A 15,241-nucleotide genomic window follows, 5' to 3' on the forward strand; every position below is an offset into this window, starting at 1 on the left:
TTAATTACCTTCTTTCCTCATACTCCCTCTGTCCCGCACTACTTGCACTTATTTCCTTTTTGGGCGTCCCAAGTTACTTGCACTCTTTCCATTTTTAATAAAAAATTTCACCTACAGCCGTCATTTTTTACTTTCCTATACACTCATTCCTTAATCTCCGAGCCGAAAAGGAAATGAGCGAGTAGCCCGGGACGGAGGGAGTACTTTTTAAGAATGTATATTGAGTAGGTAAATGAGAAATATATCTTCTCAATATATCTTTACCCCTTAGAGATGCTCTAAGAAAACATATAGATGGTAATTTAGTATTCATACACTTAGTGCACAGAGAGCTTCGCGACATGCACAGCGCGCACTAATATTCACATCCGCATACAGAAAAAAAATGATGTAATATGAATTTGGATTACTATGTTTAGGCAGTCTTTTTTATAAATGATGGGGTGCGTACTAAACAAGCCCAACAGCAATGACGGCCCATCAGCCCAAAGCCCAAGGAAGAGTATGAGTTCGGCATTACCAAAGAGTTCGGCCTCAGCCTACAGCTCGGTAAAAGCCAACCAATCAAGCTCTGCTCTCAGGTCGGCATCAAGCTCTACTCTCAGATCGGCAACCAAAGCAGTTCGGTCTCAGTATTCGACCGAACAAGGAGTTAGTGGACCCATACAGGATTTCCACAACTTCCAACACACCCACTACCACGTGGTGTCAACTCAGGCCACGATCGTAGGCCATGACCTACGCTACATCCACGATCTTAGGCCATGACCTACACGACATCCACGACTTAGGGTGGTGATGCAAGCCACGATCTTAGTTCAATATATAAATAGAACTTAGATCTGATAGACAAAGGTTAAGCTCTCTAGAGATAAAATATCATATAGCAAGTCTGTGTTGTAAGCTGTAATCCCAGATCAAGCAATACAATCTTGCCCTCCCTTCTTCCCGTGGACGTAGATTTACTTCAGTAAATCGAACCACGTAAATTCTTTGTGTCGTAGTCTTTTTTCTCTACCAGCATTTACTAACATCAGAAATTCGCGGATTCATCACTGGCGCCGTCTGTGGGAAACAGAGAACAAAATTTGTGATAAAACGAATTTTTGACCCTTTTCCACCCCAAAAATGCGTACCAGATCACGTAACACCCGTAACACCGTTCGCGATAACCAGGAGGAAGCTAGTCCAGCCCGCAGCTCTGGGAAACAGCCTCGGGAGACTACCTCCTGTTCTCACGGTGAAGGAACTAGCCGCTCCAAAAGCCGTCACACCGAGTCTTCCCAGCAGCCCGATTTGAACGAGGCTGTCAAGCTGTTTTTGGCTGAAAAGCAGGAGGAATTCTTAACCTTCCTGCAAAAAAGCCAAAAGCAGCCGGAGACGAAAACGGCGGATTCTCCCTCTCCCTCTATACGAGACAGTCACTACCGCAGTAGTGTCATGTCTTCCAGGAGAAAGAATCCTCGGTACCGGAATCACAGGAGAACTCCATCTCCTCCATACCGAAGAAATGTCGGGTTCGCCATGTACGGAGCATTGAGGACTCCGTTCTCGGACGATATTACCCGAACTCCCCTACCACAGAACTACCGAACTCCGTCGATAACCTATGACGGACTCGTGGATCCTCATGATTTCTTGGGACGCTATCAATATAACATGGCGAACCAGGGTCTCAACGAGGTCCACATGTGCAAGCTGTTTCCCGAGCTGCTCATCGGGAACGCAAGAAGGTGGTTCGATAGCCTCCCCCAAGGCAGCATTAGATCTTACCGAGATCTAATGGTTGCATTCCATAGGAGGTTCTTTCAGAAAGCGGAAGTCCGAATCACTTCGGCTCAGCTGCTTTCCATTCGTCAAGGTCGCGACGAAAAAATCAGCGACTTTATGACAAGATTCCACAAGGAATGCCTGCAAGTAGACGATCTCAACGATCTGCTTGTCATCTCGGCATTCCAAAATGGAATCCTGCCCGGAGCTCTCTACAGGAAGCTCGTTGAGTGCGGTCCGCAGACAGCTCAGGAAATGTGGGACATTGCGGACCAGTACTCCCGGGCCGATGAGGCAGACCGTCGCAAACGGTCGTTAGACAGCTCATCGTCCCGAGGAGACAGAAGGAAGCCCGATCATAGCGATCAGGGGCATCCTCGCCGGACTCCATTTGAAAGAATTCAAAGGGCTCCGGTGCAAGACAGATTGGGACCCCGTCTCAATCCCGAGAAGCCGCCCGCTCAGTTCGTACCGCTGAACAAGCCGAGAGCGGAAATTTTCGAACTGCACTCTGACCTGTTCGAAAAGCCAAAGCGGATGACGAAATCAGCCGCGCGCCGACCCCAGGATAACTACTGCTCCTACCATCAAGACCACGGTCACGATACCGAGGATTGCAGAAACTTGGCTGCAGGTATCGATGTTCTTGTGAAGGCAGGGACATTGAAAAAATACCAAAGCAAGCAGTCAAAGAAGAATAAGAAGCAGAGAGGTGCGAACTGCGCTCCTCAGGATCCGAAAAGGCAGCCGGATCCCGAAGACGATGACGAGCCGCAATATGATGGAGTAATCCAGACTATTGACGCTCTCCCTGCCGGGAAGACCAAGTCGTCCCTGAAGTCAGAGCGCAGAGGCTCCAATCGAGAGGAGCCAACGCATAAAAGGCTGAAGCAGGACGAAGTGATTACGTTCTCGGATGCTGATCCCGTCCCGGCCATCTCTCCTCACCAAGACGCCATTGTCATCCAAGCCGGAGTGGCAAACAAACTGATCCACAGGGTGTTTGTGGATACAGGAGCGTCAGTCAGCATTCTTTTTAAAGAGTGCTTCGACAAACTAGAAGTGGACCCAGCTCGGCTCAGTCCGGCTCCGCTTCCCCTGAAGAGCTTCGCCCAGGAGGACACCCGCCCTGAAGGTATTATCAGCCTTCCGATCACGGTGGGGAAAGCGCCTACTAGCTCCAGTACGATGATTGAGTTTTTCGTGGTGAAAGCTCGGTCCCCGTACAACGTCATCCTGGGAAGAGACTGGCTCAACACAGTTCGGGCCGTTTGCTCTACTTATCACCTCACCATCAAGATTCCCACTAAAGGTGGGATAGCGGTCATCCGAGGTGATCAAAAGAGAGCAAAAGAGTGTCTGCAGATTGCGCTTAAAAGTGCCGAGCAATCAGATCGGCACCACCAAGCATAGCAATCACAGCAGCCGGAGTCAGAGGCAATGACCGAAGTCATACCGGAGCCGAATTCGATGACAGTTCAGCTGTACGAAGACGATCCATCCAGAACGGTTAAGATCGGCTTCGCGGGAACGCCTCTACTTCGGGAAAAAACCATCCAGCTCCTCAAGGAGTATAAAGACGTCTTTGCATGGTCTCCGTTGGACATGACCGGAGTGCCCCCCGAGGTAATCACTCATCGGTTAAATATTGATCCTTCGGTCCGGCCGATAAAACAGAAGCAAAGACTCTTTGCGGCAGAACGAAGTCAAGTCATCCATGACGAAGTCCGTCAATTATTGAAGGCGGATGTGTTATTCGAAGTGAAGTATCCTTCGTGGGTGGCCAATCCTGTCATGATCAAGAAAAAGGAAGGAGGATGGCGGATGTGCATAGATTTCACCGATCTAAATAAGCACTGTCCCAAAGATTGCTATCCCCTTCCGAACATAGATAAAAAAGTAGAAGCTTTGATAGGCTTTGAAATTTTTTGTTTTCTTGATCTGTACAAAGGATACCATCAAGTTTTAATGGATGAGATTGACGCTTCAAAAACGGCCTTCATTACTGATTTCGGCATTTTCGCTTATAAAAAGATGCCATTCGGTTTAAAGAATGCCGGAGCCACTTATCAAAGGATGGTAGACAAGCTTTTTCGGCACCTGATTGGAAAGGAGGTCGAAGTGTATGTTGACGATATAGTCGTCAAAAGCAAAAGCACTTCGGAGTACGAGCACAACCTCAAGTCCACTCTCAACGTGCTCAAGAAAGCCAACCTCAAACTTAATCCCCAAAAGTGTACCTTTTTGGTAGATTCGGGAAAGTTTCTGGGTTGTTGGGTTTCAAAGGACGGACTCAAGGCAAACCCCTCAAAAGTTCAAGTCGTTCAGAACATGGCAATGCCGAAGTCCATACATGACGTGCAAAGGCTAACCGGATGTCTAGCCGCACTGAATCGATTCCTTTCCCAAGCAGCCGAAAAGCAACTGCCGTTCTTCAAGGTGTTGAAAAAGGCACCAAAGTTCGAGTGGGGAGCCGAGCAGAAAAAGGCCTTTGACGAGCTCAAACGTTATCTAGCCGAGCTTCCTATTCTCTCTGCTCCAACCGAAGCCGAAGTAATATTCTTATACTTAGCGGCATCGGATCAAACCATCAGCGCGGTGCTTGTACGAGAAGAAGGCCTAAAGCAGCTTCCCATCTATTTTACAAGCCGAGCATTAAGAGGTCCAGAAACCAGGTATCAACCTCTGGAAAAGATTGCTCTGGCATTAGTAAATGCAGCAAGGAGACTGCGGCCATACTTCTATGCTCACAAGGTATGCGTCTTAACTGATCTGCCACTTCGGCAAGTGTTGACCAAACCAGAAGCATCAGGCAGAATCGCCAAGTGGGCTATAGAGTTGGGAGAGCACACAATTGAATATCTACCTCGGAAAGCCATCAAGGGACAAGCCTTGGCAGATTTTCTTGCAGAAGCAAAGTTCGATCAAGCAATTCCTGTTATTGCCGAACAGAAGAATTCTGCCAATGCCGAACTAGCACAGCCCTTGGAATCCGAAGTAGAGCCGCCGGACTGCTGGAGCGGATTCGTAGATGGAGCTTCAAACAAGATGGGAAGTGGAGCTGGTATTTTACTTGTCGCTCCCGACGGACACGAGGTAACCTACTCACTTCGGTTCCTATTCCCCACTACTAATAATGAAGCCGAGTACGAAGCCCTCCTGGCCGGACTCCAGTTAGCGCAAAGTCTGCTCGTCAAATCTCTCAAAGTCCATTGTGATTCACAAGTCATAGTAAATCACATGTTGGGTACAAGTGAAGCTCGTGACGAGAGAATGAAGAAGTATTTGGACAAAGCGCAAAGCATCAGCCGAAGTTTCTCCTATTTTCGGATAATCCGCATTCCCAGAGCGGAAAATAGCCGAGCAGATACCTTAAGTAAGTTGGCCTCAGATCCGAGCTCAAAGGCGGAAGAATTAATGCATCGAAGCATTGATGAAGCCGAGGTACATTCAGTATCCAGCTCGCCGAACTGGATGACGCCGATCTTGCAGTATCTGGATCAAGGACAATTGCCCGAGGATAAGAGAGAAGCTCGGAAGATCACGTGCCGAGCACTTCGGTACGAACTTCATGAAGGAGTCCTCTTTAGAAAGTCTTACCTCCAGCCGTTATTGCGGTGCGTAGGACCAGAAGAGACGGACTACATCCTCAGAGAAGTTCATGAAGGATCGTGCGGTAGCCACATCGGAGCCAGAGCTTTAGCTAAAAAAGTTCTGAGATGGGGATATTATTGGCCAACCATGGTACAAGAGGCAGTGCAGCTCGTCAAGAAGTGTACGAAGTGCCAAATTCATGCAAATGTCCCAAGGATGCCGCAGACCGATCTATACACTATGCAAAGCCCTTGGCCTTTCATGCAATGGGGCATAGACATAGTGGGACCACTTCCTCAAGCTCCTCGGCAAATGAAATTCCTTATCGTTGCCGTGGACTACTTCACGAAGTGGGTGGAGGCTGAACCATTAGCTACGATAACGAGCTCAAAGGCATTGGACTTCGTCTGGAAGAACATAGTGTGCCGATTTGGCATACCCCACATCCTCATCTCGGATAATGGGACTCAGTTCACCGACAAGACGTTCAAGAATTGGTGCCAAGAGCTGAACATTCAACAGCGGTTCACTTCGGTCTCCCATCCCCAAGCAAACGGACAAACGGAAGTAACGAACCGGATTCTGGTGAAAGGGTTAAAAGCTCGGTTAGAACAAGCCAAAGGACAATGGGTAGAAAATCTCCCTCAAGTCCTATGGTCCTACCGAACTACACCCAAAACCTCCAACGGTGAAACTCCGTATAGTCTGGTGTACGGCACTGAAGCCGTAATTCCGGTGGAGATCGGCGTACCCAGTCCCCGAACTCTAAATTTCTCCTCAGAAATGAATGACGACGGACTGAGAGCAGAACTAGATCTCGCCGAAGAAAGAAGAGAATTGGCGTGCATAAAAGCAGCCAAGTATAAGGAGCAAGTAGCCCGGTATTATAACCAAAGGGTGAAAAAGCTTCAATTTCAAGTGGGAGATCTCGTCTTGAGAAACAACGAAGTAAGCCGAGCAGAAAAGCTGGGCAAACTCGAACCCACATGGGAGGGTCCATATCGGGTGTCAGAAGTCCTCGGCAAAGGGTCTTATAAATTGACTCACATGTCAGGAGAACAAGTACCCCGAACATGGCACGTCTCCAACCTCAAGAAGTTCCACTTGTAAGAGACAAAAGTCCGGTCAGTCCGTCTCGTGTCTAGTTCGGTCATAGGGGTATATGTTTTTATTTGTTTGTTTCTTACTTGTACCTTTTACTTGTCGTTTTTTAAAAAAAGTTTAAAGTTTTTTTTCTTTCATCTTTTTCATTTTTTCTCTATGTGTTTTGTCTCTATGTGCTTGTCGTCTCTTACAAATGGTACCAAGGTATATCGTTCTTTAAAGACTGATCCCCTTTTTAGATCGATTATTAAAGACTATTGTGAGTCCAAGCTTCTAAGGAGGATACAAGACCACAATTCAGCTTAACAAGCAGTCCGTCTGAAACGAACTGCAACAAGCCAACGACTGTGAGTCCAAGCTTCCAAGGAGGATACAAGACCACAATTCAGCTTAACAAGCACTTCGTCTGAAACGAACTGCAATAAGCCAACGATTGTGAGTCCAAGCTTCTCAGGAAGATACAAGACCACAATTCGGCTTAAGAAATAAGCACTTCGTCTGAAACGAACTGCAATAAGGGAAAGTCCGATCCACGCGATAAACCTCGCCGAATTAGGACGACCAAGTTCGGTCAAAGAAGTTTACCTCATAAGACCGAGGACGACCATGTCTAGTCAAAGAGGTTTACTGCATAAGACCACTTCGGTTAACTGGGAAAGTCCGATCCACGCGATAAAACTCGCCGAATTAGGACAAGGGAAAGTTCGATCCCGGCGACAAAAATCGCCAAATTAGAACACAAACCAAGTCCGGTCAAAGAAGTTTCCTTCATAAGATCAAAGACGAGTCCGGTCAAAGAAGCTTACTTCAAAGTCCAAATACGAGTCCGATCAAAGAAGCTCACTTCATAAGACCGATGACGAGCACGATGAAATTGTTTCGCAGAGCTGTAAGTAAGCAGTGATAAAAGCGAAAGGAAAAAATTTCATCGTGCTCGTCATCGGTCTTATGAAGTGAGCTTCTTTGATCGGACTCGTATTTGGACTTTGAAGTAAGCTTCTTTGACCGGACTCGTCTTTGATCTTATGAAGGAAACTTCTTTGACCGGACTTGGTTTGTGTTCTAATTTGGCGATTTTTGTCGCCGGGATCGAACTTTCCCTTGTCCTAATTCGGCGAGTTTTATCGCGTGGATCGGACTTTCCCAGTTAACCGAAGTGGTCTTATGCAGTAAACCTCTTTGACTAGACATGGTCGTCCTCGGTCTTATGAGGTAAACTTCTTTGACCGAACTTGGTCGTCCTAATTCGGCGAGGTTTATCGCGTGGATCGGACTTTCCCTTATTGCAGTTCGTTTCAGACGAAGTGCTTATTTCTTAAGCCGAATTGTGGTCTTGTATCTTCCTGAGAAGCTTGGACTCACAATCGTTGGCTTATTGCAGTTCGTTTCAGACGAAGTGCTTGTTAAGCTGAATTGTGGTCTTGTATCCTCCTTGGAAGCTTGGACTCACAGTCGTTGGCTTGTTGCAGTTCGTTTCAGACGGACTGCTTGTTAAGCTGAATTGTGGTCTTGTATCCTCCTTAGAAGCTTGGACTCACAATAGTCTTTAATAATCGATCTAAAAAGGGGATCAGTCTTTAAAGAACGATATACCTTGGTACCATTTGTAAGAGACGACAAGCACATAGAGACAAAACACATAGAGAAAAAATGAAAAAGATGAAAGAAAAAAAACTTTAAACTTTTTTTAAAAAACGACAAGTAAAAGGTACAAGTAAGAAACAAACAAATAAAAACATATACCCCTATGACCGAACTAGACACGAGACGGACTGACCGGACTTTTGTCTCTTACAAGTGGAACTTCTTGAGGTTGGAGACGTGCCATGTTCGGGGTACTTGTTCTCCTGACATGTGAGTCAATTTATAAGACCCTTTGCCGAGGACTTCTGACACCCGATATGGACCCTCCCATGTGGGTTCGAGTTTGCCCAGCTTTTCTGCTCAGCTTACTTCGTTGTTTCGCTCCGATAAAAGCGAAAGGAAAAAATTTCATTTATTAAATCTCGTTCGGCTGACAATTCAGCTCCCCTACGAGAAGGCATTACGCCATTACAAAGGACTATTCTACTGTCCTCGGTTGCTAAAGTTAAGCCACCTATCTGCAAAATCCTCTGGAAGCCGAGTTCGGTTGTTCCGAGCAGATGAAGAATAAGCAGGTCGACGAGATGCTATCCTCGACCCAACACCTCTTCCGCGAGCCCCAGAAGCTCTAACCCCTCGGCGATGAAGAGTCTCTGCAATAAGCATCTGCTGATCTTGCTCGCTCATAGTCACAACTCCTCGGCGAATTTCAGTCCGTCCCTGTCTTGACGATTCCGGTTGCTCCTGAGCCCGTTCTCGTCTTGACGTTTCCGGCTGTTCCGGAGTTCGTTGTTGACTTGGAGTAGGATTTTGAACAAGGGAACCAGAGGCTTGATCTGGAGTGCGAGCATCTGTTGGCGGGAAATGCCTAAGGAATCTCTCGATTGAGGGACGCCGGGAAAGAATGATGTCGTACCGAGAAGCCCAGCGCCGTAATGATTTCACAGCTTGTTGGCAAGCCGAGCTCTCCAGCGCATTGTTCCTCCGGAGTACATGATATTCCTCCCACAGTTCGTCAACTCGACTCTGAACATCTGATATGGTCACTCCCCCGCGCACACGGATGTAATCCTCGTACGCAGTCCTCTCAGCAATGGTCGTATTCAGCTCGGCCTCCAGATCCTTCTTATCGGACTCTAAGTCCTTATTATCGGCCTCCAGCTTCACTAAACGAGCCAGAAGCTCGTCATTCTTCGTCTGATCGGCTATAGCTCTTTTCTCAGCTTTGTCTAAAGCCGAAGAGTACAGCCGTTTCCAGTGAAGTATCTCCATCTCCTTGAGTACAAAGCAGCTATATTAGTTCGGCAGCTGTACCGAGCAGATAGTAAAATACAACAGGAATAAAGGCGAGTACGAAAAGCTATACGAAGACAAGTGTAGAGAATTTTTCATTCACAAGGAAAATTTTTTACACTAGGAGGGCTTCAAGGCCATTTTACAAGGAAGAAACTAGACTAAGAGAAGGGAGACGAAATCATACTCCGCCAGCTTCGTCTCCGGCTCCTCGGTCTGGTTCAGCTTCTTTCTCCTGAGCTACCTCAGCCTCGGCCTCGCATCCTGCCGGCCTCGCCTCCGCCTCCTGATCGGCTTCCTTCTCCGGATGCCCGGCCCGCTCGACTTCGGCCTCCTGCTCCAGCGGCTCGGCCTCACCCTCTCCGTTGTAAGTCGAAGCGGGTGAAACGGGTCCCACGGAGGCAAAGATAGCCTCCAGGTTCTCGTCCCGATCAGCTCGACAACTCCGGACTCGGTCTGCAGAAAGCAGGACCGAGGATGAAGCGAGCTCCTCAAGGAGCGGCAGATTCTGAAGCCGAGCTGCTATCTCTCGGCTGTACAGAGGCAGCACGACGTCGGCCCCCTGCTCGCCCTTATCGGTAATTAGCCTTACCAGACTACCGACAAAGGCCGAGAACTGGCCGCTCAAAAAGAGTTTCTCCGTGTAAACACGGAGAGCCTCCCCCTGGGCAGCCACGGCGGCAGCCTCCTTCTGAGCCTCCCGGTGCTTCGTCTGCTCTTGCAGGATGATGAGCTGGTTTTTGGCTGACCGGGCTTCATCCTGAGCCGAGATCCTAGCAGCTCGGGCCCTCTCAAATTTGGCCTCAGCCTGTTCGGCCAGACTACGAGCAAGATGCAACTTCTTCTGCATCTCCTCGTAGTCGTGGGATGCTTTGGAGAGCTCCACGGAGACGAGCTTGGCTCTCTGAAGATGAACAAGGAAAAAACTCAACAGAATGGCCATCAAAAAATGTGGAAAAGAAGCCAAGTCAGAAAGCTTACCTCCACAAAATTCGTCGGCCATTGAAAAGGCTCAGGGACGTGTTCCGGGATGTCTGCAACCACCTCGGAGATGACCAGGTCTTTCCCCGGCACTCTTGGGGACTCATGAAATTTCCCCTTCCCTTTAGCCGAACACGGCTCCGGCTCTTTCGGATCCGAAGAAGAGGTTTTTTGCCTCTTCGGATTCTTCTCGGCTTCAGACGCCGAGCGAGGGGCTCTCTGCCTCTCCGGCTCCACAAGCTCGGAGGACTTTCGGATAGCCTTATTCAGCAAGTTCACTGTCAAAAAAAAAAAAAAAAAAAAACAACACAGTCAGATTTTCTTCGTTAAAGCAGTAGAGCATAAAGATAAAGAGAAATCCTCACCCTCGGCCTCTTCGTCCGAAGACGAGATGTCGAACACGACGTCGCCCTTGACGAGCTCAGACTCCGTGTATTGTTTCCTAACTATGGGAATCTTGTTGAGCTCGCCATCGAGCTCGTCCAACGGTTCAGGCCGAGGATGACGGATAACGGACTTCGGCCCTCTCCAGGGAAAACTAGGAGCCGCGGTCCTATCATAGTAGAAGAAGCGGTTTTGCCACTTCGGCCACTTCGTTTTACAAAAGGCCATAAAGGGCTGTACAGGGATCAAGTAAAACCAAGACCCCTTCCTCTTAAATTGAAAGAATTTAAGGATCGCCTTCAAAGACAAATCCCTTCCTAACTTACGGAGTTCGGCAGCGAAGGCCGACAAGTGCCTCCAAGAGTTCGGAGTCACCTGGCCTAAAGGAAGCTGAAAAAAATCTAGTAAATCTATAAAGGCAGAAGGGAGGGGGAAACGAAGCCCGCATTCTAAGCAGGCCTCGTACACGGTGGCGTAACCCTCCGGCGGGGAGTCAGCCCTATGATCACCGTCAGGTACCACCGCCTTCCCCCCAGGAAAAAAGTATTTTTCGGGTAGGGATATCACAGTATCCTTACTCAAAATACTATGGAAATACTCTACGGTCTTCTCCCCGGACTCTTTCCGGCCAGAAGACCCCTTACCGCCTCTCCTACCGCTACCCGACTCCGAAGAAGAAGAAGAAGACATTTTTCTTACTTTTTGAAGGTGAAGAAAGTCTGAAGAAATTCTTGAAAGCGGAGAGAGAATTTTCGCAAAAAAGAGAGAGTGCAGAAGAAGCAGTCGCAAAAGTGCTTCAATGATGAAGAAAGGAGGTATTTATCAGATTCGGCGAAGATTTCAAAATCGTCGCACCGTTTCGAATCCCACCTTTTCAGGATTCAACGGCCGGATTTTACTGTCGCATTTAATGCAGTCACGTGCAAGGCACGTCCCCTGACATCAGCCTCCCCCTTGCCTTTATCCAGAATGCCGAAGTGACTCACTTCGCCGAAGTGATTCACTTCGCCCTTCGGGGGGGTAGTGATGGGGTGCGTACTAAACAAGCCCAACAGCAATGACGGCCCATCAGCCCAAAGCCCAAGGAAGAGTATGAGTTCGGCATTACCAAAGAGTTCGGCCTCAGCCTACAGCTCGGTAAAAGCCAACCAATCAAGCTCTGCTCTCAGGTCGGCATCAAGCTCTACTCTCAGATCGGCAACCAAAGCAGTTCGGTCTCAGTATTCGACCGAACAAGGAGTTAGTGGACCCATACAGGATTTCCACAACTTCCAACACACCCACTACCACGTGGTGTCAACTCAGGCCACGATCGTAGGCCATGACCTACGCTACATCCACGATCTTAGGCCATGACCTACACGACATCCACGACTTAGGGTGGTGATGCAAGCCACGATCTTAGTTCAATATATAAATAGAACTTAGATCTGATAGACAAAGGTTAAGCTCTCTAGAGATAAAATATCATATAGCAAGTCTGTGTTGTAAGCTGTAATCCCAGATCAAGCAATACAATCTTGCCCTCCCTTCTTCCCGTGGACGTAGATTTACTTCAGTAAATCGAACCACGTAAATTCTTTGTGTCGTAGTCTTTTTTCTCTACCAGCATTTACTAACATCAGAAATTCGCGGATTCATCAATAAATTTACTAAATTAATAGCGCTATAGAAGGGCGTGAAAAATGCATGTGACGTCGGAAGATTAATGCCTGATTTTCTTTATATCAACAAACAACACGGGATTTGTGTTTTTATTTATTAAAAAGAGATCAAAAGCTCTCTATTTATTTCTTGTTTTTGTTTTGATTCCGGAGTTGATTCTTCGTCAGCATTTACAAATTACAGAATACGTCGTTTCTTTTATTTTTAAAGCTATTTTGGCTTTTGCTACTTGCTAATGCCCTTTTAAATTGCTTATTATTAGAAAAACGGTCATTCTACTTTGACCCAATTTAAATTAGGAATAATATTCTATACATGAATCATACTCGCTCGCAAACACAAAACATATGAATCATTGTAATTATTGTATTTTGGTCGGATTTTGTAAATCCTATTAATAGTTCATTGCACCATATAAAAAATGATGTTATAAATTCAAAATAGGATACATCATTTTTAAAATTCCATTTTCTCATATCAATATTGATCACGAATTCACGATACGATTCTGAAATAGAGGATTGGGCTTCACATTTTGAGGTAACAAAAAAATGGTTGGGCTGAAGGCCCAATAAGAATACGACCCTTCTTCCCAATTTATTTTATAAATTAATATCGAAGCCTGAATTTAAATCAGCAATAATACAGCATCCTCAGCAATTCAGGTTAATCAAATTTCCGGCTTAATTTAATCGCACTGCAGAATCGCCGAATAACGGGTAAATATTCACCTTTTTAAGACGATCTCCTTTGATTTCATGTGTTTTGGCCTCCACTTGCGCTAGTTTTTGATTCTAGGGTTTTGAATATATGCTGGTGGTCGTGGAGTATCCCTATTTTCTGCTGTTCAGTAACCCTATGTGAAAACAGTAATTTCGTTGTGCGGAACATCATAGAAAGCAGACCGCAAATTTCGATGTTATTTTCCCATCTTTCGAGATATAGTATTTCGTTTTATATACGATCAGAAACTAGAAGGCTCTTCCTAGGTAGACGCTTTGTTGCGAAATGTATGCTAAATAGTATGCCGTGAGAAAAAATGTAAGATTGTTGTTCGGGTTGGGTGTTTAATGGAGTACACTGGAAAAGGCAGCTCTGACGTATCGATACCTACCAATGCTTATGCTCTTTATTGTTTTTTCAGTTTAATTGGTGTAGTACTGTTAATTTTCCTTTCTTATCTGCTAGTTTCTGATATAATTATAACTGCTAGATGGATTTTGATCCTTTCGCAAATTTAAACAAGTGTGCTAACTACATCTGAGTTTCGGCACATTTAGCAAGTGCTCTATGTAAATTCCAATGCATGATAGTATACATTGAAATTCTGTCCATCCAAATTGCAGTTGGATGTTTGCTTCACAAATTGTATCTGCTTCATGAGGAGTTTGTATTTCATGACTGAGAAATTTTACCCTCATTACTAGGATTTTTCCTATCTTAGCCTTTGAATGAGATATGAATCAAGCAAAATCACTTGATGATAGAAACTCTGATGGGTGTTAGGATATCCCAAAGTTCCAATCTAATTTTAGTAAACAACGGATTAGCCTATACGACTTTTATCTATCTAGGTTAACCATCACAAGTAACCTTCTCCAACCCTGTCCTGCACACCTTCCAGTGCAACCACCTCATTATTGAATTTACTCCAGTCACTAGTCCTGTCTTTTGGGTTTATAGTGGATTAGTGGGTTATTGATGAGTATTGATATGTAAAGTAGTCTCTAATAGTAAATTTGTTTAATGCTTGCAGGTTGAATCATATTTTCACCAGCCTTCGATAACATGGTATTGCTTTTTCTTACCACGCATATCTATTCTTGCCTGTACCTGGTCCAATCTTATGTTGATCTTGCTTATATTTTAGAGTTATATGCCAAATGTGATTATCCATATCCTTATGTATATGAATGTTTAATGTTCTTCTATACGTGCTCATTAGTGCTTTTCTGTATCATTTGTCTTTCTGTATGGTTTGAGAGGTTACATACATGGAATTTTGTACATGCGATTGGGTGCATTTTCTATTTATCAGTGCATTGAATCAGTTTTTTATGATAAGTGCAGGACCATTTCAACTTTCATGATGAAAAGGCAGAGAGCAGATTGTATGTTGGTAACCTTGATCTCAAGATAACAGAGTACGTGAATGCATTATTGCCAAAGTTCTTTTATGATGTCTAATTTATGCCTGATGGAGTATATGATATAGTTGAATCTCTGCAGGGAAGCTCTAATCAAGATGTTTTTTCCATTTGGAAAAATTGTATCGGAAGACTACCTATGGCATACTCGTGGCCCTAAGCGCGGAGAGCCACGTGGTTATGCTTTCATCCAGTTCAGCTCTAAAGAGGTAAGTTTCTGTTTCGTGGTTTATTCCTTCACATGGCAATAACTGATTCCTGCTTTTAAAGTGAGCATGCAGGAAGCTATTCGGGCCAAGGAGAAGATGTATGGAAGAATGGCTTGTGGACGCCCATTAGTTGTTCGTCTTGCCAGTGAGAAATACCCCATAGATGGTGCAGTTAATCATTCCAAGACCAGTGAAGGGAGCAGGTCCCTTCTCTCTGGCGGTAGTGGCGGACAAACTAGCCGGAGTGCTAAGATAGCCGCTATCAAGAACAAACTGAAGGCGATTGATGAAGGCCATAGCACCTCAAAAAAGCAGAAGCAAAGCGATGAGCATTGCATCAGTCTCGAGAAGCCTCATCAAAGATGAAGCCTTTTTGTGTTGTATCGTTTTCAGGAGCAAGATGCAGCAGTTTCTGTATTGTCTCTACTGTAATTTTATTGGAACTTGCAATGAAGACACCAACTTTGTTATCTGATACTACTATTACAATACAAGCATTTATTTCAAGTA

At 45.8% G+C, this 15,241-nt stretch overlaps 1 protein-coding gene across 1 annotated transcript; it reads left to right on the forward strand.

The window, feature by feature from the left end:
- The first annotated feature begins 13,020 nt into the window (after nucleotides 1-13,020).
- LOC121794676 (probable RNA-binding protein 18) lies at nucleotides 13,021-15,238 on the forward strand. The gene is made up of 5 exons (XM_042192952.1): nucleotides 13,021-13,094; nucleotides 14,132-14,166; nucleotides 14,446-14,519; nucleotides 14,605-14,731; nucleotides 14,804-15,238. Exons 2-5 carry the CDS (start codon nucleotides 14,164-14,166, stop codon nucleotides 15,095-15,097), a joined length of 498 nt encoding a protein of 165 aa, XP_042048886.1. The 5' UTR covers nucleotides 13,021-13,094; nucleotides 14,132-14,163; the 3' UTR covers nucleotides 15,098-15,238.
- Nucleotides 15,239-15,241: the final 3 nt, after the last annotated feature.

The sequence above is a fragment of the Salvia splendens genome, chromosome 3 (genome assembly GCF_004379255.2).
Source record: "Salvia splendens isolate huo1 chromosome 3, SspV2, whole genome shotgun sequence".
In the NCBI taxonomy this organism is placed as follows: domain Eukaryota; kingdom Viridiplantae; phylum Streptophyta; class Magnoliopsida; order Lamiales; family Lamiaceae; genus Salvia; species Salvia splendens.